Raw genomic sequence first — 17,242 nt, forward strand, 5'->3', positions numbered from 1 at the left:
CACCATACCTCCAGTTATTATGGTTTGTTTATTAGAGGGGGTTTCTTTGCTCCAAATGAATGGTGATATCTAACTATTTAAATTATTATAAAAGGATTTTGTTAAAAACATTGGGAGATACTGAAGTGGGGGGCTAAACTTAGGTACTATTACTTAAACCCCCCTTGTTCACTTCTTATGATTGTTAAACCTTCCCTGTGTACCTGTTTCCCAGATCTCTCTTCACTATAACATCCCAACTCCTGCTGCTGTCACCACTCTCAGTGTGGAGGTCAAACCAGAGGCCGACTGCACATCTCTCAGACCCAAACTCACTCTGAAGCTAAGGTCCCTGTAAGTAATCAACAACACTAGATCCATGTTACAGCAATGATTGAAGAATACTGTAATTTATGACAAACAATCCTCTGAATATACCAGACTGTTGGTGGATGGACATGTGAGAAATGATTACAAACTGGTCGTTAATATTCAGCTCAAACATATCTCAACTGTAAATGAAGGCTTTCTGTCTCCGTATTCAACTACTAGAACTATGAAGAACAGGATGAAGTCTGAGTAACGTCACATTTTTCTGGTTGCATTGCAGATATAATGGAACAGCAAGCACTACAAACATGGTGATCCTGGACATCAAAATGCTCTCTGGCTTTGTCCCAGACCCAGAGTCTTTGAGGAGGGTGAGTTATTACAGTGACTTTAACCTGAGTAGGAAATGAATAGTGTTCAATAAACGACTCAGCTGAATGTGGTCTCCTCACAGCTCAAAGGTGCCCTGCTGGTGGATCGTGTTGAAGAAAAGGAAGATCACGTTCTGGTGTACATAACGGAGGTGAGAGGGATTCACAGTGAGGAACAATAGATGATGCTCTCCAGATTTGTGACTGATGTGTCGTCTGTTTTTATTCCAACAGTTAACGAAGAACATACCTATCAACCACAGCTTAGACCTCCAACAGGAGCTCCCAGTGCAGAACCTGAAGCCAGCCGTGGTCAAGATCTATGACTACTACCAGCCAAGTAAGTCAGATACTCAGTCCTCTCTAATGCTCATTTACAGAGACCACACTGACAAACTCTGCTCCTTAGCAGAGCTGCACAACAACCTGAACAGTTATCAGAATAGTCATTTTGAGCACTCCATGTTTTTAATTTAGACTGTTTGAATGTATGAAGAAAGTTTAACTCTTTTTTTTTGTTTTAGAATTCTCTCTTTTACTTCTTCTTTTTCTTCTCAGGTGACCAGGCTGAGACAGAATACATCTACGCTTGTGCTGCAGGTAACAATCTGTAATAACATACGCAAGCAACATTTCTTAAAAAAGTTAATTAGTGGCCGAAAACCCCCAACCACAAAAAAGTATAATGTCTTCAATTGGTCAAATTCATTCTCACAGGTAAGGGAGAGGGGGGTGATTTGAATCAGTTTTACTTAAGGTGTCTAAAGTGAGGACATGACAGTAATGTCTCAAACTAAAATATGTACATATGTTATAGGATGTGGTGCACACATGTGTGTAAGATTTTCTCAAACCCCCAAATTATTGAGACACTCCTTTTCAAGACTATTTTCTCCTTTTCAAGACTATTTTCAAGACTCCTTGAAAATAAAAAAATCACATTAAATGTGCTTATCACTTATTCCATGGGCGAGTAAAATGGATGACTCAGAAATGTGTGGTCACATGACCAATTTTGTTCATGAATGCAAAGAAACAAGGGATGGCTCAACTTCCCCACAGGTTCAAATCACCCTGCTCTCCCCTATGTACAATTCAACCAATAATTCAACAGATAAGCAATAATAAATAATTATAAATATGCCAATTTTGTAATCTAAAACTATTAAGCAGAAAACTAATAGCTGCTGAGACTGTAAGTCTTCACAGTGAATTACATTATTATTGTTATTTTTAATTTTTTTTACTTTTTAAAAAATCTTTCTTTTTGCAGATTGAAGAGTGAAGTGTAGTCTGTCCTCAGGTCATCGCAGATTCCAGCATCATTTAAAAAGATCTGCATTTTATTCAAGATACATTTTTGGGGCCTTGTGTATTACATGTCTGTTTGTGTAGACATACACAAACATTTTACACGTATTTGCCTGTTAGTATTCGATCACTTTACCCTACAGCTGCGTAACTACTGTATGTGTCTAAAGTGTATGCATAATGGACAATAAAGTGATCTGAATATTCCATGTAAAATTGGTCTTGTGTTTAACTCTGCATTTAATTTTATGCCAAAAGGAAGAGCCCAGCTCTCTTTGACTCTCCCTAAGAGAAGGTTAGGTTAGTTATCACCCCTCAAGCAGACGGACTGACTCCAGGCCCTAACCACCCCAAAAGGAGGGGGGTGAAAGGTTTGCTACATAAAACACTTCTTATTTCCACTCTTAGTGCTGTTTGGGAAGTTTCAACCATAAAACTCACCATCTCCGGTGAAGCTGAGATAACGGACTCTACGCATGACTACTAAAATGACAATATTAACCTTGTCCAGAGACTAACCTCACCCTGAACCAGGCTATCAACCTGATGCCAAGTTCAAATACCTCCTCATATGTCCTTAAGTAAAACATGTAACAACCAATATTATACTTGAACTATGTAGTTAAGCTGTTCTTAGTACGTATTATAAATTGTGTCATGTAGAGCCAACAGTTTTCTGATTAACAAAGAGTAAGACTACATAATGGTACCCCGTGTGAGGCTATTGATAGTACACACTCTAAAGCCTTGTGATACTGTGAAATTATTACAACTAGGCTCAGTGAAACATTTTCCCTCCAACTTTAATAGTCTAAGCCACTAAGATACTGATTCACCAGTAACGTTGCTCCCTGAGGAAGCTTTTTCTCTCTTACCTAATGCTGAGAGTCGTGTGTGAATTTGGCCGCTGCGCCTTGTTTCTTTATTGTAAAAAATTCATGCTTCATGCATACATCTGGCCGCCCGCCATTGGTCTTTGATGTTCGGATTAAATCTGTACTGAGCTAAGCTTTGACGTTATGAGAAGTCCAGCCGCCGAGCTGAAGTTAAAAGTGAGAAATCTTTGAGATAAGGCAGTAGTTTGCAGCTGCGCTGTGCCACTGTAAATTATCTGTGGCTGTTAAATAGCAGTTTGATGCGAGTGTACTGACTGGCGGAGTAAATGGCACCCTAATGGAAGCCGCAACCTCCCTGGTGGCTGATTGACTATGTTAAAAGTTACGTAGATCCACAGCTGCCCTTCTGGCTGGCAGTAGTAATTACATGCTTTGCATTAAACAAACTTTAGCGCCTCAAGTGGCAAAAGTCGAGTAATTGAATTGAGTTTGAAATATACAGGACTCCTGTGATTTTTTAGTAACTGACTTTGACTGAAAAACAGAAACCAGTGTGTTGACTCTCAAGTTAGAATAATCAGGTGTTGCTCTTTAACTGTGGAAGAGTTACATACTCTCCTTTCTTGTATACCTGCTAATTTTTGAAGATCTATTGGGTGTTGCTAGTAACAAAGTACAATTTCTACCTTAATCCAAGAACTACATTGAATAGTTCTATTAATTTTGACGCTGTCTTTGATTCAGAGTTTTGCTTGCTTAATTTTTGATCCAGCTGTGTTAGAATAAAAAGCTGTATTCTCATTACTGCTGCAGTATCCTTGATTTGAATTTGTTACTCGACCTGTACCTCGTACCTCTGTAGTGCTATTATTTAGATCTTTTCAGGAATAAGATATTACACACAGAGAATAATAACATGTTGAATTGAACCTTATGTTAACCTTTGTTAAAATGGACTGATTGGAATTCTGACATTCCCACTGAGCTTGATAACTTGAATATTGAATCCTTTCCAACTCAGACTTTCTTTAATCCTTACTTATGGATTAATTTGGACTTTAAAGCAGTTGGATTTTGATGACTTTGATAATTGCCGAAAGGGTAATTGAGACTTTCAATTTAATTGTCTTTGATTTCAATTGAATTAATTTTTATCAACTTGTGGGGATTTTCGTAATTCATTTTTAAATTTGAGTTTATTTTTAATTCAAACTTTGATTTTTAAATTTGATCTCAATTTTTTTATCCAATCTTGACTTTGATTTTTAAATTTGATTATTTTAATCTCAACATTTTAAATTTTTTCAGTTTTGACTTTGATTTTAAAATGTAATTATTTTAATCTCAAACTTAAATTCTTTTTCAACTTTGACTTTGATCTTCATTTACTTGGAGCTTTGATTTTCAGGCTAATCTTAATATTGATTTGATCTAGAGTATTTAACTTTTATCCCAAGTGTGATTTTATTTAAATTAAAATTTTCCCTATTTTTCACCTAAATTAATTTCACCTCCTTAGCAGTACTACAACTGGCTCCAAGATGGAGGAAGAGGTAAACTTCAAAATGCCTTTGTCCAAAACCTCCATCCCACAACCAGTCACCATCTGGGTGTGGTGGCATGCCCACAAACCCAAACCAGTTGACAGCTACGTGAGTTAGCTACAAAAAGGTTTGACAAGAAGAGACTCACCATGACTAGGCATTCTGAACCCTATGATGTCTTTACCCTCAGCGTCAAGTCCCTACATGTGGAACCAAAAGGAGCTCCTGGTCTTGAACCGCCTGTTTGCACCACTCATCCCTCCCAGGTTTACCGACCAACTCAAGCTCAGAGGTGCAACCTGCCCCAGCGAACTAATCAAGGTACTACCCACAGCCAAAATTATACGAGGCCTGAAATGTATCGGCCAAGGTCCACGCCCAAAAGCTGGGAAACCCACCTCTTCCAAGAAAGGGGGGAACACAATCAGCACAAATCCCAAAACACTCCTAATTGGGACAGACGATCTCAGAGAGCTACACTCCAGAGATCCCCCTATAAAGACCCAAATAACGACGACACTGAAGGTAAGTCTAACACATGCCTTTAGTAAGGAGGAGCTTAAAGCTCTCAGGCTCCTGCTCCAAAACATGTCAAAAGACAAAAACAAGAAGGCAGACCTCTTGGCCGCAGCTGCTGCAAAGTCTCCTTCTCCTGACACCTTGACAAACATGTAAAAACAACCGGCTACTATACCGGCACAATCCCACATATAGACTGACAAAACAACTTCCCCCAGCACAATCCTGGTGGTACAAAGAGAGAATCCTCTCATAGAAGAGTCCTCAGTTATTCAGGGCAGCAACAGTTCTTGTGTCACCTCACTGAAAGGGAAATTCTACCTGTCTACAACGCTTGAAAACAAACTGGTGCACGAAGCACTTCTTGACACAGCTGCAGACATCACTGTAATGTCATCAGCCCTTTTCATGAAGCTGCAGGCAATGGCCCGGTCCTCAAACAAACATTGAAACTACAGACTTGTGCTCCTGAGATCCAACCATACGGCCCTGAAAATATCACTTTGACTTGCACTTCCAAAAATTGACAATCTGGGCACAGGTGAGACAACCTCTTCCCATCTCACTGTCTCAGCAAACCCCAGCACAGGCATGCCCACCGATGCCTTGTCAACCTCCTCATGGCACCAAAACAAACATTTGGCCCAACAAGAAACCTTCTTTGGTGCCTTAAATGCCAATACAAATGACACACTGATCCCCAATACCAGTCTGCTGGATTGGCCAATCAGCACCAATTTTCATGACTATGAGCTCAGGAGTCCAGAGGTACAGTGAGGGAAAAAAGTATTTGATCCCCTGCTGATTTTGTACGTTTGCCCACTGACAAAGAAATGATCAGTCTATAATTTTAATGATAGTTTTATTTGAACAGTGAGAGTAAAATAAATTCTGAAAAACATGACTTGGTACTTGGGTGGCAAAACCATTATTGGCAATCACAGAGGTCAGACGTTTTTTGTAGTTGGCCACCAGGTTTGCACACATCTCAGGAGGTATGTTGTCCCACTCCACTTTGCAGATCTTCTCCAAATCATTAAGGTTTTGAGGCTGACGTTTAGCAACTCGAACCTTCAACTCCCTCCACAGATTTTCTGTGGGATTAATGTCTGGAGACTGGCTAGGCCACTCCAGGACCTTAATGTGGAAAATAATTGCATCTTTGAAAAGTTCCAGTCTGCATCACAGTACTGAGACTGCACTCTTGAAAGTTACCAATGACCTCCTAATGAACGCTGATGCGGGCAAATGTTCAATACTGGTTTTGCTGGATTTAAGTGCTGCCTTTGACACCATTGATCATCGCATCCTGTTAAACAGACTGAGGCACTGGGTGGGGGTATCTGGTACTGTACTGAACTGGTTTGCCTCATACTTATCCAATAGGAAGTTTTGTGTCTCTATAAATAATTTAAAGTCTTCTTTCTCTACCATCAACTACGGTTTGCCTCAGGGGTCAGTCCTTGGACCTATTTTGTTTTCTATATATATGCTCCCTCTGGGTGATATCATACGCAGGCATGTTATTTCCTTCCATTGTTATACGGATGATACACAGTTACACCTACCTGTACACCACTGACTTAGTATGCTGAGCTCACTACAGGACTGCCTTACCGACATAAAACATTGGATGTCAAATAACTTTCTGCAACTTAACTCCAATAAAACAGAAATCCAGGTTATAGGTCCCCAGCATCTCTGCAATCAAATTCTGCCCTCTTCTGGCGACCTGCTACAACACCTGAAGCCTGTTGCAAGAAATCTTGGTGTGTTATTCGATAGTAAGTTTTGCTTTGAGCATCATGTTTCTAAACTTGTCCAGTCCAGCTTTTACCACCTTAGAAATATCGCAAAAATAAGGCCTATTTTAAGGCCTATTTTAAATATTACAGATGCAGAAACTGTTATACATGCTTTTATCTCCTCACACATTGATTATTGCAACAGCCTCTTCACTTGTCTTAATCAAAAAACCCTAAATAGGTTACAGACTGTAAAGAACTCAGCTACTCGGCTCTTAACTAGGACAAGAAAATATGAACATTTAACCCCTGTTTTAGCATCATTGCACTGGCTCCCCCTAAAGAGCTCGTTTTTGGTCTCATCTGACCACCAACACTTTCACCCAGTTCTCCTCTGAATCATTCAGATGTTTTCTTGAGCAGGGGGACTTTACGGGCGCTGCAGGATTTCAGTCCTTCACGGCGTAGTGTGACAAACAAACGTAATTAGGAGCACTCCCTTTAAGACTGTGCTTCTAATCTCAGCTCTTTACATGTATAAAAGACACCTGAGGGGCAGAAATCGTTCTGATTTCAATGCATACCTGAATAATTTCAGCTGTAACCTCTCTTGTACATGTATGCACTTCCGGTTCCGGTATGGCACCTGTGTTTGGCTTCGCCTCTGAGGCTAGTGGTTCGTCCTGACTCGTTTTGTTTGTTTCGTGCGCTATATTGCTACTAAGTTTGTCAACAAACGTTGTGTCTACTGCATGGGTGTACGATCGCCAAACAATGCTGTTGATCCGATCCTCCATGGCGGAGTGCGGTGACGGATGTACCTGGAGTGGTACAGGTGAGTTTACAGCCCCATTGCAAAACCCCCGACTGCAACTGCTGTCTGTATGTGGCATGGAGAGGGCCTAATACAACCTACAAATAGACGGCAGAGAAAGCGAGGAAAAAGGGCAGGGATGCAGGTTCATCTGAAAAAACTCTTGAAGCTGGGGGTCTTTGACTGCGACGTCAGACCTTCATGTCTTCGTTCTGTCTTCCCTGACGTCCCCAGGACTCTGGTCCCGGTGCTCTGGAGAAACCCTACCACTGGTCGCGGTGTGTGTTCCGTGCATCTGAGGTCGCTACCGTGAGCCTCTTTCTCTGCTTCAGATGTTCCTTGAGTTGTTTGTCAGTTGTTTGATAAATGTCCGTTCAATTGCAAACAAGTCTCTTTTGCTCAGTGATTTTTTTACCTTCAAGAACATGGACTTCTTGTTGCTCACGGAGACTTTGCAAGGGGATATGGAATACTATCACTTGAATGAGCTCTGTCCTGTGGACTGTACTTTTATCAGCACGCCAAGACTCACAGGCCGTGGTGGAGGTCTTGCTGTGGTTTTTAAAAAACATTTTATCTGCCAGTCAATGAGTGCTGGTACGTACTCTTCCTTTGAACTACAGATGACTAAGGTTGGTCGTTCAAATACAATTTATTGTATTTTAGTCTACCCCCATATAGTTAAACATCACAGACTTTCAATACTGGATTCCTTCTGCCCCATTACCCTGAATGACCATTAAGTTAGTGGGCATGATGAAACATCTTTGCTTTTAAAATCCATACATCTACTTGGCCCATGTTTGGTTTCAATTTTAAACTTGTCTCTTCAGCTGGGCCAAGTCCCCAGCTGTTTTAAGCATGCTGTTGTTCAGCCTATCTTGAAAAAGAACAATCTTGATGCAGCTTCATGTAGAAACTATAGGCCTATTTCTAAATTGCTTTAGATTTCTAAATTTTCTGTAGAAAATTTTAGTTGTTGCGAACCAGCTAAATAATGTTTTGGATTGCCGTAATATCTTTGATAAATTTCAGTCTGGTTTTCGTAAAAGCTGCAAGTTGTACAGAATGCAGCTGTAAGACTTTTGTATAGAACCAACAGGAGATTGCACATTATTCCTGTGCTTAAGGCTCTTCATTGGCTTCCGACTGTTTGTTTTTTTTAATTTTCACCATTACTTACAGAGCCTTGCATGGTCAAGCTCCCTCTTACATCCAGGATCTGTTGCACACATTTCTGGTCGCTCTCTGAGGTCTTCTGGCCAAGACCTTTTAACTGTTCCCAGAACACGTTATAAATAAAGAGATGATCGTGCTTTCTGTGTGGTGGCTCCACACTCTCTCCACACTCTCCAACTCTCTCCCTTTAGCCTTGAGAGCCTTGGATTCTTAAGACCTTAAGACACATCTTTTTAGACTAGCTTTTAACTAGCCATATGGTTTTGTATTTTAAGTGTTGTTGTTGTTGTTGTTATTTGTTTTATTTTATTCTATTTTTTACTGTGAAGCACGTTGTGAGCCCTCTTGTCTGTGAAGGGTGCTATATAAATAAAGTTTACTTCCGTACTTACAATCTGAAGGAAACGGATTTGCGCAGGCGAAAATGCTTGCTCTCCCCCCCCCATTAGGGGACCAGAAAACACCTGGAGTAAAAGCCGCTCTGACTCTGTTCAGGAGGCACTACGTATATAGCCCTCTTTTCTAACAGCGAGATATTTTCCTCCATTAGAATACCAGCTGACTCCCCCTGAGTCGCTGAGAAGTGAGGGGGGTGACAGCGAATTGAAGCCTGTAACCCCTTGATATCGTTCTCAGCACCCAGGCTGAAGTCGTGAGGGCCGCCCACCTTTCCACCTTGTGTCTTCCCCACTGTGCGCCGTCAATAATGGCGTTAAGGGGCCATCTAGCAGCGAAGCGTGAGCGTGACTCCTGGACGACACTGCGTGTACTGATGAGTCGGAGTCAGCGTTTCATATCCTGAAGGGAGCCGTAGCTCTTCTCAGGAGTGGTGAGGCTGCCGAACTGTTTATTGTTTTTCTGTTCATTGTTTTTAACTGCCCCCTTGACCTTAGGACTGGATGCGGCAGTGGAACATGCTTTATGTTATGTTAATAAAGAGTGAGGGTGTGTGCTTGGGCGACTTAAAGGGAGGACAGAACCTGCTGCCTCCTCTGCCCTCGGAAGTGCCAGTGCCTCTCTGGCCAAAGCGGCAAGTTGGGGGTGGTAAAACCCCTTACATCCACTTCACTCACACTTTCAGGGGAAGGCAGAGCTGGAGAGCTTCGTCCTCCTTCTTCTTAGCCTCACATCTCTGCTGCATTGAGAGTCCCGTCAAGGACAATGGGCATGTCCAAAATGTCCTCCTCTCTGTCAGACAGGTTTGTTAGGTTGAGCCATCTTGCTCTTTCCTGTAAAACCATCACCCCCATAGATTTACCTGTGGCTTGGACCGCGCAGCGCTGCACACAGAGGCAAATGTCCGTTATCACAGTAATCTCTTCCCACACTACAGGGTCAGGCTTGGTGGCCATGTCCTCCATCAACTCCGCTTGGTACGCTGTGAGCATGGAGACATTTAGGGCTCTCACACTCAAAGCAGACGCATTGTAAGCCCTCGCAGTCATAGTGGACTGTAAACGGTCCGTTTTTGACGGCAGTGTGAGCCCAGAGAGTTGAAGCGTGTCGAAGGCAGCTAGCGATACGATAGATCGAGATACGCTCCTAAGCAAGAAGAGGTGTTTGAATGGTGTCTGCGTTGTAGCGTAAGCTATTTAAGGATAGGTGGACCCACCAGACACGGACACCGTGATCACCAGCCAATCAGGACTGGCGTGAGATAAATGCTTCTGAGGAATTCGCAGGGAGGCGCATCCCATAGTGAGACATCGAAACGAATGCTATGAATGAGAACCTCATTTCTTGACCACTCTCGGCTGTCTCAGAAGAGACACCTTTTGTGCTGTGTCAGCCACTGTAGCTGTCCTAGGCTCTTTGAAAGGTTAGGGGGCAGTGGTAGACTGGACAGATGGTTGCAATTCACAAGCCTCGCCACTAGATTCCACTAAATCTTACACACTGAACCTTTAAAATCTGCATTTCATTGCTACCTACTTGTTTGGATTGTTACAAATACTTTGCTTTAAAAGTACCAATATAAATAAATAAATACATCTTTATCCTATTCGTTTTACAATCGCATCATAGCCCACATAATCGTAATAAGGATGCCTAAAAATTCCCACTATTGAGGTGATCAGTGGCGCCCCCAGAAAATTTTCCTAGGGGTGGCCAGATGGGGCCACTGAAAATCCTGGGGTGGCACACTAAACCAAAAGCCATAAATTCTATTATGCACTATATAGACTAGTTGAAAACTACGTAAAAATATGAGTTATAGAATCACAGACTGAATTACACAAGGTAGCTCCACTTTAATCTTGAGAAGCTGCAGAGCTGCAGTCTCTATTCATTCAAATTACACTGTAAATTTCTAACTAAACTGAGACTTTTTGAAGACCCTTTTCTCTCTCTCGCCTGTCATTCACCGGTCTTGTGTGAGTTTTGCATGCATGCCAACAACTACATGTACGTCGTGGTTCCTCGCGGGTCTATTTCAAGTAGCTGGCTATTGAAAAACGATAAAATATTCTTTGTGTGGTTCATCTACGGTGATAAATTATCCCTGTCCCACAAGGTGCGGACAACTCGGCACAACACCAATAAAGCCGAGGCTCTGTCTCTTCAGCGAGTGTTCCTCTTCCGCCACCACACACACGCTACGCTTACACATGCGCACTGACGACCCATGGTTAGGGTTACAATTTTGGCTTTATTTACATGCTTTTAAAAACATTTATTGAAAGTTTTATTCTTTTTACATGTTTATTTACAGCATTAAACATTGAAATGTATATTTTAATAGGCTGTATATTAACTTATTGGGAAAAACGACGTTGAGCACCCCCAAATCGCCAAAATGGCATGATCCTTTCGTTTCGCTGTGAAGCTGTCAATCTCACAGTCGAATCACGCTCCGCCCATCCAAGCATCGAATCTTTGACTATTGGGGGTCAACCCTAGTCTGTATAGAGTTGTTTAATTATTTATTAACATACTATTCATTCATGTTACAAACAACTACGATAGTTATTCTTGAAATATCCCACTTTTTAACCACCGATTTGACCAGTGTCATATTTATATGTAAAAATAGTGGGGCACCAACCATTTCAAAACATAGATACCAGTAAAGCTACCATACTCTCTCTTGCTACTGTGATTTTTAACATGTCAACAAACAGCATGGCTCCACAAAACACAGCGAGAGAGAGTTTCTTTACATAAGTTACAGTATCACTGTCACAAACCTTAAACCTCTTAAGCAAACAGCAGTGAGCTCAACACCGCTGAAGTCAACAACGACACGCACAGACAACGTTTTAGGGATCCAGAGATCCTGCAATCATAATGGAAAGAATGTCCACCAATATATATCCTATTCCCAGCTCCATACCTTACATACAGCGCAGCAAGCCAACATATTGGCCTAATAATCCCGAATAATAAACCACTATGAAAGTGGCTATATGACAACAACATTTTGACAACAACCGTAATCCGTAGCCTAGTCTCAACCGATCCAGCACAACAATTTGCCCATGCAGGGACCAGCAGCAGAGTCAGGATGATAAAAGATGCTTTCACTTACCACAGAAAGGCAGTGGTTTTTCCTCTGGGCAAACTTCTGGGTGACTCTGAAGTTTTTCAGACAGTCCGCTAACCCGTTGTGCCCCCGCAGTGTTTATTGTGCTGCTCACTGGAGCGCCTGTTGCTCTATGTAACGTTGAGCCCAGTTTCACAGCATCGTCCAGATGACTCCCGCTGTTCTCACGTTTTGCAATCCTCTCAGAAAGATGAAAATGAAAACAGGCACAGGACGGTCTCCCTCGAAGCAAAACGTTAACAGCCGGTCACACACGGCGCTGTCAGGGGCTCCAGTGTTCGTACGCTTAGCTTGCAGTTAGCGATGGTGCTAACCTGTTGCTGTCTGCAGACTATTAACTCTCACACACAGTACAATACACAAAACTGTGTTGCAGTGTGACAAACTTATTATAAACTAGCCAGGTTACTAACTGTCTCTGTACATTAATTAAACTACACTTTTCTTTCTTCTGCAGCTTGTTGCTACCTGCAAAGGAAACACACACATTCGGCACAACACCAGTGTACTCCGATCCGCTCTGCCTGTTAGTCCCGCCCCTTAACCAGTCACAATTTTAGAAACGTGATTGCCATCTACATGGATGAATCAGAGGCCTCTCCTAAAATAAACATCACAGTCTGTCACAGCTCAGGGTCAGAGGTTACCCTCTTAAAGTGACAGAGCCTTAAATGAAAACACTTGTATGCTGCTATTCACCTTTTAACTCAAACACAGGGGTTACATAATATATACAGTATATAGCATTTTATACATATGCTCCTTGCAGCGCCATTGATTGATGACAACAACCCCACAACACATGAAACATACAACAGATGGGTGAAAAACTTGTGAGATAGGGAACTCACCCAACCAGAGAAAGACGTTCTGGCCAAAGGATTAAACTTTGCCATTACACCACAGCAACTACCTATAGTAGACCTCATCACAGCCACAGAATCGGCCATTAGGAAAAACAAATTAACAGAAACAGAAGCGGAACAGCTCAGACTAAAGGTATCTGCAGCCCTTTCTAATGCGAAGGCCCCCCCTTACAACCTCACCATCCAAGAAAGGAAGGCTGTGACATCTCTGAGCAAGGATCAAAACATCACTATCCTACCTGCTGACAAAGGAAGATCCACGGTAGTCCTTAACACAGCGGACTACCAGAATAAGGTCAACACACTACTAATGGACACAAACACGTATGAGACACTGAGACGAGACCCAACCAGCGGATACAAGAAAAAGGCCATAGAATGTCTACAACAGTTACAGAAGGACAACACCATCACCAGTGAACAATATTACAGTTTGTATCCTGGAGAAGCCATTCCATGTATTTATGGACTACCCAAGATACACAAAGAAGGAGCCCCACTCAGGCCGATTATCAGCAGCATTAACCTACACCTACAACATTGCCAAACACATTTCTACCATCTTAGCTCCTTTGGTGGGAAACACGCGTCACCACGTCCAAAACTCTATTGACTTTGTAAACAAAGTTCGAGGACTAAAACTGGATCCAGATGAAACCATGGTATCCTATGACGTGACTTCTTTGTTCACCTGCATCCCCACCATAGAGGCAGTAGAAACCGTTAGGAAACGGCTAACACAAGACAACACCCTGGAAAACAGAATTAGCCTTAGCCCTGACCAGATCTGTAAATTACTCGACCTCTGTCTAAACACCACCTGCTTCCACAACAACGGTGGATTCAATAGACAGAAGCATGGCTGTGCCATGGGCTCACCAGTATCCCCAATTGTGACAAACATCTACACGGAAGAAGTGGAGAATAAAGCCCTCAACTCCTTTAGAGGAACAGCACCGAGCCACTGGTACAGATATGTGAACGACACCTGGGTCAAAATTAAAAGCCAGGAAGAGCAAGCCTTCACAGAACACATCAACTCTGTGTACAGTAACATCAAGTTCACACGAGAAGATGTTCACAACAACAGTTTGGCCTTCCTGGACTGCGCTGTACACATTGAAGAGGACAGGAGCCTGCAGAGTGGTGTTTACAGGAAACCCACACACAGACCAATACCTGCTCTTCGATTCACACCACCCACTGGAGCACAAGCTAGGGGTCATGAGAACACTGCACCACAGAGCGGAAAACATACCAACAAGCGCCCAAGCCAGAGAGAAGGAACAGAAACACCTGAAGAGGGCCCAGGTCATAGTCCAAGTCCAGTTGACCTTGACTTTAACCTTTGTTGGATAACTATATCTATAAACATATCTATTCACTTATAAATATGTGAATAGATTCTACAGCAGTTCTAATATGTTTCAAAATATTGAATTGAAATAGCTAATCGCTAATGTTATTTGATCCGTTTTCTTTTTCTATTTGGACTCATTTGAATTATGAGTAAAAATATCCTTCAAAACTAAAACACATGAGGTAATGTAAGGAATGCTGATTTGGACATTGTCCTTAAAGGGGAGTGCTGGTAGGTAGGTAGATTTAATTTGTAACAAAACAGGTTATATAGTGAAATTGAGAATGTAACTCCCTTATGCTACATAGCAGACAATATACACTGATATAAAAGCAATTATAAAGATGGTACACAGTAATAAACTATATTCAATGGAGCAGTGCTGAGGATGATGATTCAGCGGCCACGCCATACAGGCGCCATCTTTCTTCCCCCTGTGAAATGCATCAACGCAAATTCTTTTGATGCTGCTGTGTAGTTCCAGCTACTTTGATTCACTGCATGCAGCTTTCATGCTTCAAAAGCATTATTTGCATAAAAGTACAATACGTTGACTTTATAAAATGTAGGCATACAATGCCTACATTTTATAAAATCTTATACATACAATAGTTTGGGAGGTTAATTTCAACAGTTTTCTTGTTGCACCATTTTAAACAGGAAGCACATTTCTTACTCTGTGGTAAACCATGAGCAGTGTTTAATCAGTTAACAAAGGTTTACTTATTGGAAAAAATGGTCTACTTTGGCCCTTAGTAATCCTGTTAAGAGCTGTTTGCAGGACAAAATCAAACATCCAACGCTGGGTAAAGGGCAATGTTGCAGAACTCAAATGTAAACTCAACTTACAGTAACACTGATACCATGGAAGGAATGTGAACAAAATAAGAAACTAGAAATAACCTAGAATCAGAGATAAAGTACAATACAAACAACTTTATAATATAATTAAATAGCTCTAGAATACTTACATCTGCTTGATAAACTTATAATGTTTATTTTCTTTGAGACTGTGCCAGAGAGATGCTACAGCTCCTACTTTTATGTGTCCAACCACTGACAGTAGCAAAGTAGTTGGTGAATGCATTTGGGTTTTAATTGCTTTCAGTCAGCTTTATACAATAAATGAAACATCTTGAAGTCAAATAGAGGGGTTGCATGATGAGTGAGTCCGTGTGTGTATAACGCGGAGGTGGATGGTATCAGAGGCTATTTAACAGATGCTGACTGAGGCTCATGTCAGTCAGTCATGGGTCGTCCTGGGATTCAGATGTGGACATGGACGTTGTGCGTCCTGTGCTGGATGTGTGTTGGTCAAGCAGTGGCAAGACCGTAAGTTTATAGTAGGTGTCTGTGTGTAATTTAGTTTTAACCAGTTTATATACATCTTGGATAATGATTTTTTTGCTGCGTAATTGTCTGGATTGGAGTTTCTTCCATATGAGATCCAGTGAGGTATCTACTCTGTGTGTTGGGAATTAGAGTTTAAATATCATTGACATTTATATTAAATAACAGAATAATAATAATTACTATCTTATAACTAGGGGCTACTAGACTATCAATTTGGAACTGGATTAAATATAATTAAATTAACAACAGTTCTACATAGAAGAGGTTGGCGATATATTCACTGTTATGCAACATTAAAGAAACCAGCATGTACAGTATATCCACAACAATTTTTTCAAAACGCTAGCCAGTGTTCCACTATGTTGACTTCTGCCAGTGAGCCGGCTTCACTTCCAGTTTAGCCCTCTGCTCACTTGAATTATTATTTGTCACCTTTTTCACCCCTGATGAATTTGTAGCCCTGTGACCGTGAGAATTTAGGTGTGTGTGTTTTGAAATTGCGTTCCAGAGGCTCATCTGAAAACAAAAACAAAACTCATGCTAAGCCACTGGTGACTGAGTGTGCTGTGCTGCTATTTATAATGCGTCACAGCTTTGTCATGTTTTTGTGTTGTACGGCCACTAGAGGTCGCTGCCACAATAAACGTAAACATGAGTCGTAAATTTGAGTGGCTAAAACGACCTATATTGTTGTTTTTCTGTGGAGGACAGGCTTGTTGAACGGTTCTTGACATCATAAAAATAATACACACAGACACACAAACAGAGATTCTTGCCTTTATCTTGCCTTTAGAGAAATGTTTTTTGATCTGTGTTAGAAAGAGTTAGTTAGCTTGCATGCAAAGTCTGTGTCTGTGTGGGGCATAATGTTAACTAACATCAATTTAGCAGTGTGGCAGAGGACTACATTACACAACCTCATGTTAACCAGTGAAACAGTATAAACTCATCAAACATTAAACAAAAGCTAAACAGTCCTGTTATTAGTGTAGCAGACCTAAAAACTTTTAGTTATGCATTTTAATACATTTATGAGAACTGATACCCAATTATGAATTCATAAAATCTAAATTTTCCTCGTTAAGGGCACCACCGGAGTTGTTATAATCCTAGAGTCTCCGGACCTGTAGGTAGTTTTGAATAATTATACAATTATTACTAGTGATCAGTTAGTTAATAATCGCTCAATTATCTTAAATCAGTCAGTCAGTCTCATATCTAAAGGGTCAATTCTCTTGGCAGGAACTAGAAATAGGCAACACACACAGCTCTTGATTATATTACAGTGAATTTATTCTCTAACTAAGGTGATAAAAAGATGGTTGGATACAGGGAACAAATATTTGCTGAACAATGAGCCTGGAGGTTAGATTGTGGGAAGCATTTGACTCATACGGCATAGAAGAGCTAATGAAAGTAAACTAATGCTATAATTTTAGGAGTTAAAACGGACATCTGATCACAGATCGTGTGTTAAGTCTTACTGCTTGT

General features: G+C 41.2%; 3 protein-coding genes across 4 annotated transcripts in view; all 3 read left to right on the top strand.

The window, feature by feature from the left end:
• Positions 1 to 5,061, top strand: part of LOC119882659 (alpha-2-macroglobulin-like protein 1) — a 41,150-nt gene extending 36,089 nt beyond the window's left edge. The window contains exons 21-26 of the mRNA XM_038692814.1: positions 215 to 333; positions 590 to 680; positions 764 to 832; positions 915 to 1,020; positions 1,239 to 1,280; positions 4,562 to 5,061. Of these exons, the coding sequence (XP_038548742.1) occupies positions 215 to 333; positions 590 to 680; positions 764 to 832; positions 915 to 1,020; positions 1,239 to 1,280; positions 4,562 to 5,046 (912 nt within the window). The 3' untranslated portion in view covers positions 5,047 to 5,061. The remainder of the gene's footprint in view (positions 1 to 214; positions 334 to 589; positions 681 to 763; positions 833 to 914; positions 1,021 to 1,238; positions 1,281 to 4,561) is intronic.
• The window catches only part of LOC119882654 (alpha-2-macroglobulin-like), a 237,305-nt gene that overhangs the window by 45,161 nt on the left and 174,902 nt on the right, over positions 1 to 17,242 (top strand). The gene's annotated exons all lie outside the window — the stretch shown is intronic.
• LOC119882658 (alpha-2-macroglobulin-like) overlaps positions 15,575 to 17,242 on the top strand; it is a 55,595-nt gene continuing 53,927 nt past the window's right edge. Inside the window, exon 1 of the mRNA XM_038692813.1 lies at positions 15,575 to 15,730. Coding sequence (XP_038548741.1) covers positions 15,648 to 15,730 — 83 coding nt within the window. The 5' untranslated portion in view covers positions 15,575 to 15,647. The remainder of the gene's footprint in view (positions 15,731 to 17,242) is intronic.

This window comes from Micropterus salmoides, unplaced genomic scaffold (assembly GCF_014851395.1).
Source record: "Micropterus salmoides isolate LMB-PRFRI ecotype aquatic unplaced genomic scaffold, ASM1485139v1 Ms_hic_scaffold_3, whole genome shotgun sequence".
In the NCBI taxonomy this organism is placed as follows: Eukaryota; Metazoa; Chordata; class Actinopteri; order Centrarchiformes; family Centrarchidae; genus Micropterus; species Micropterus salmoides.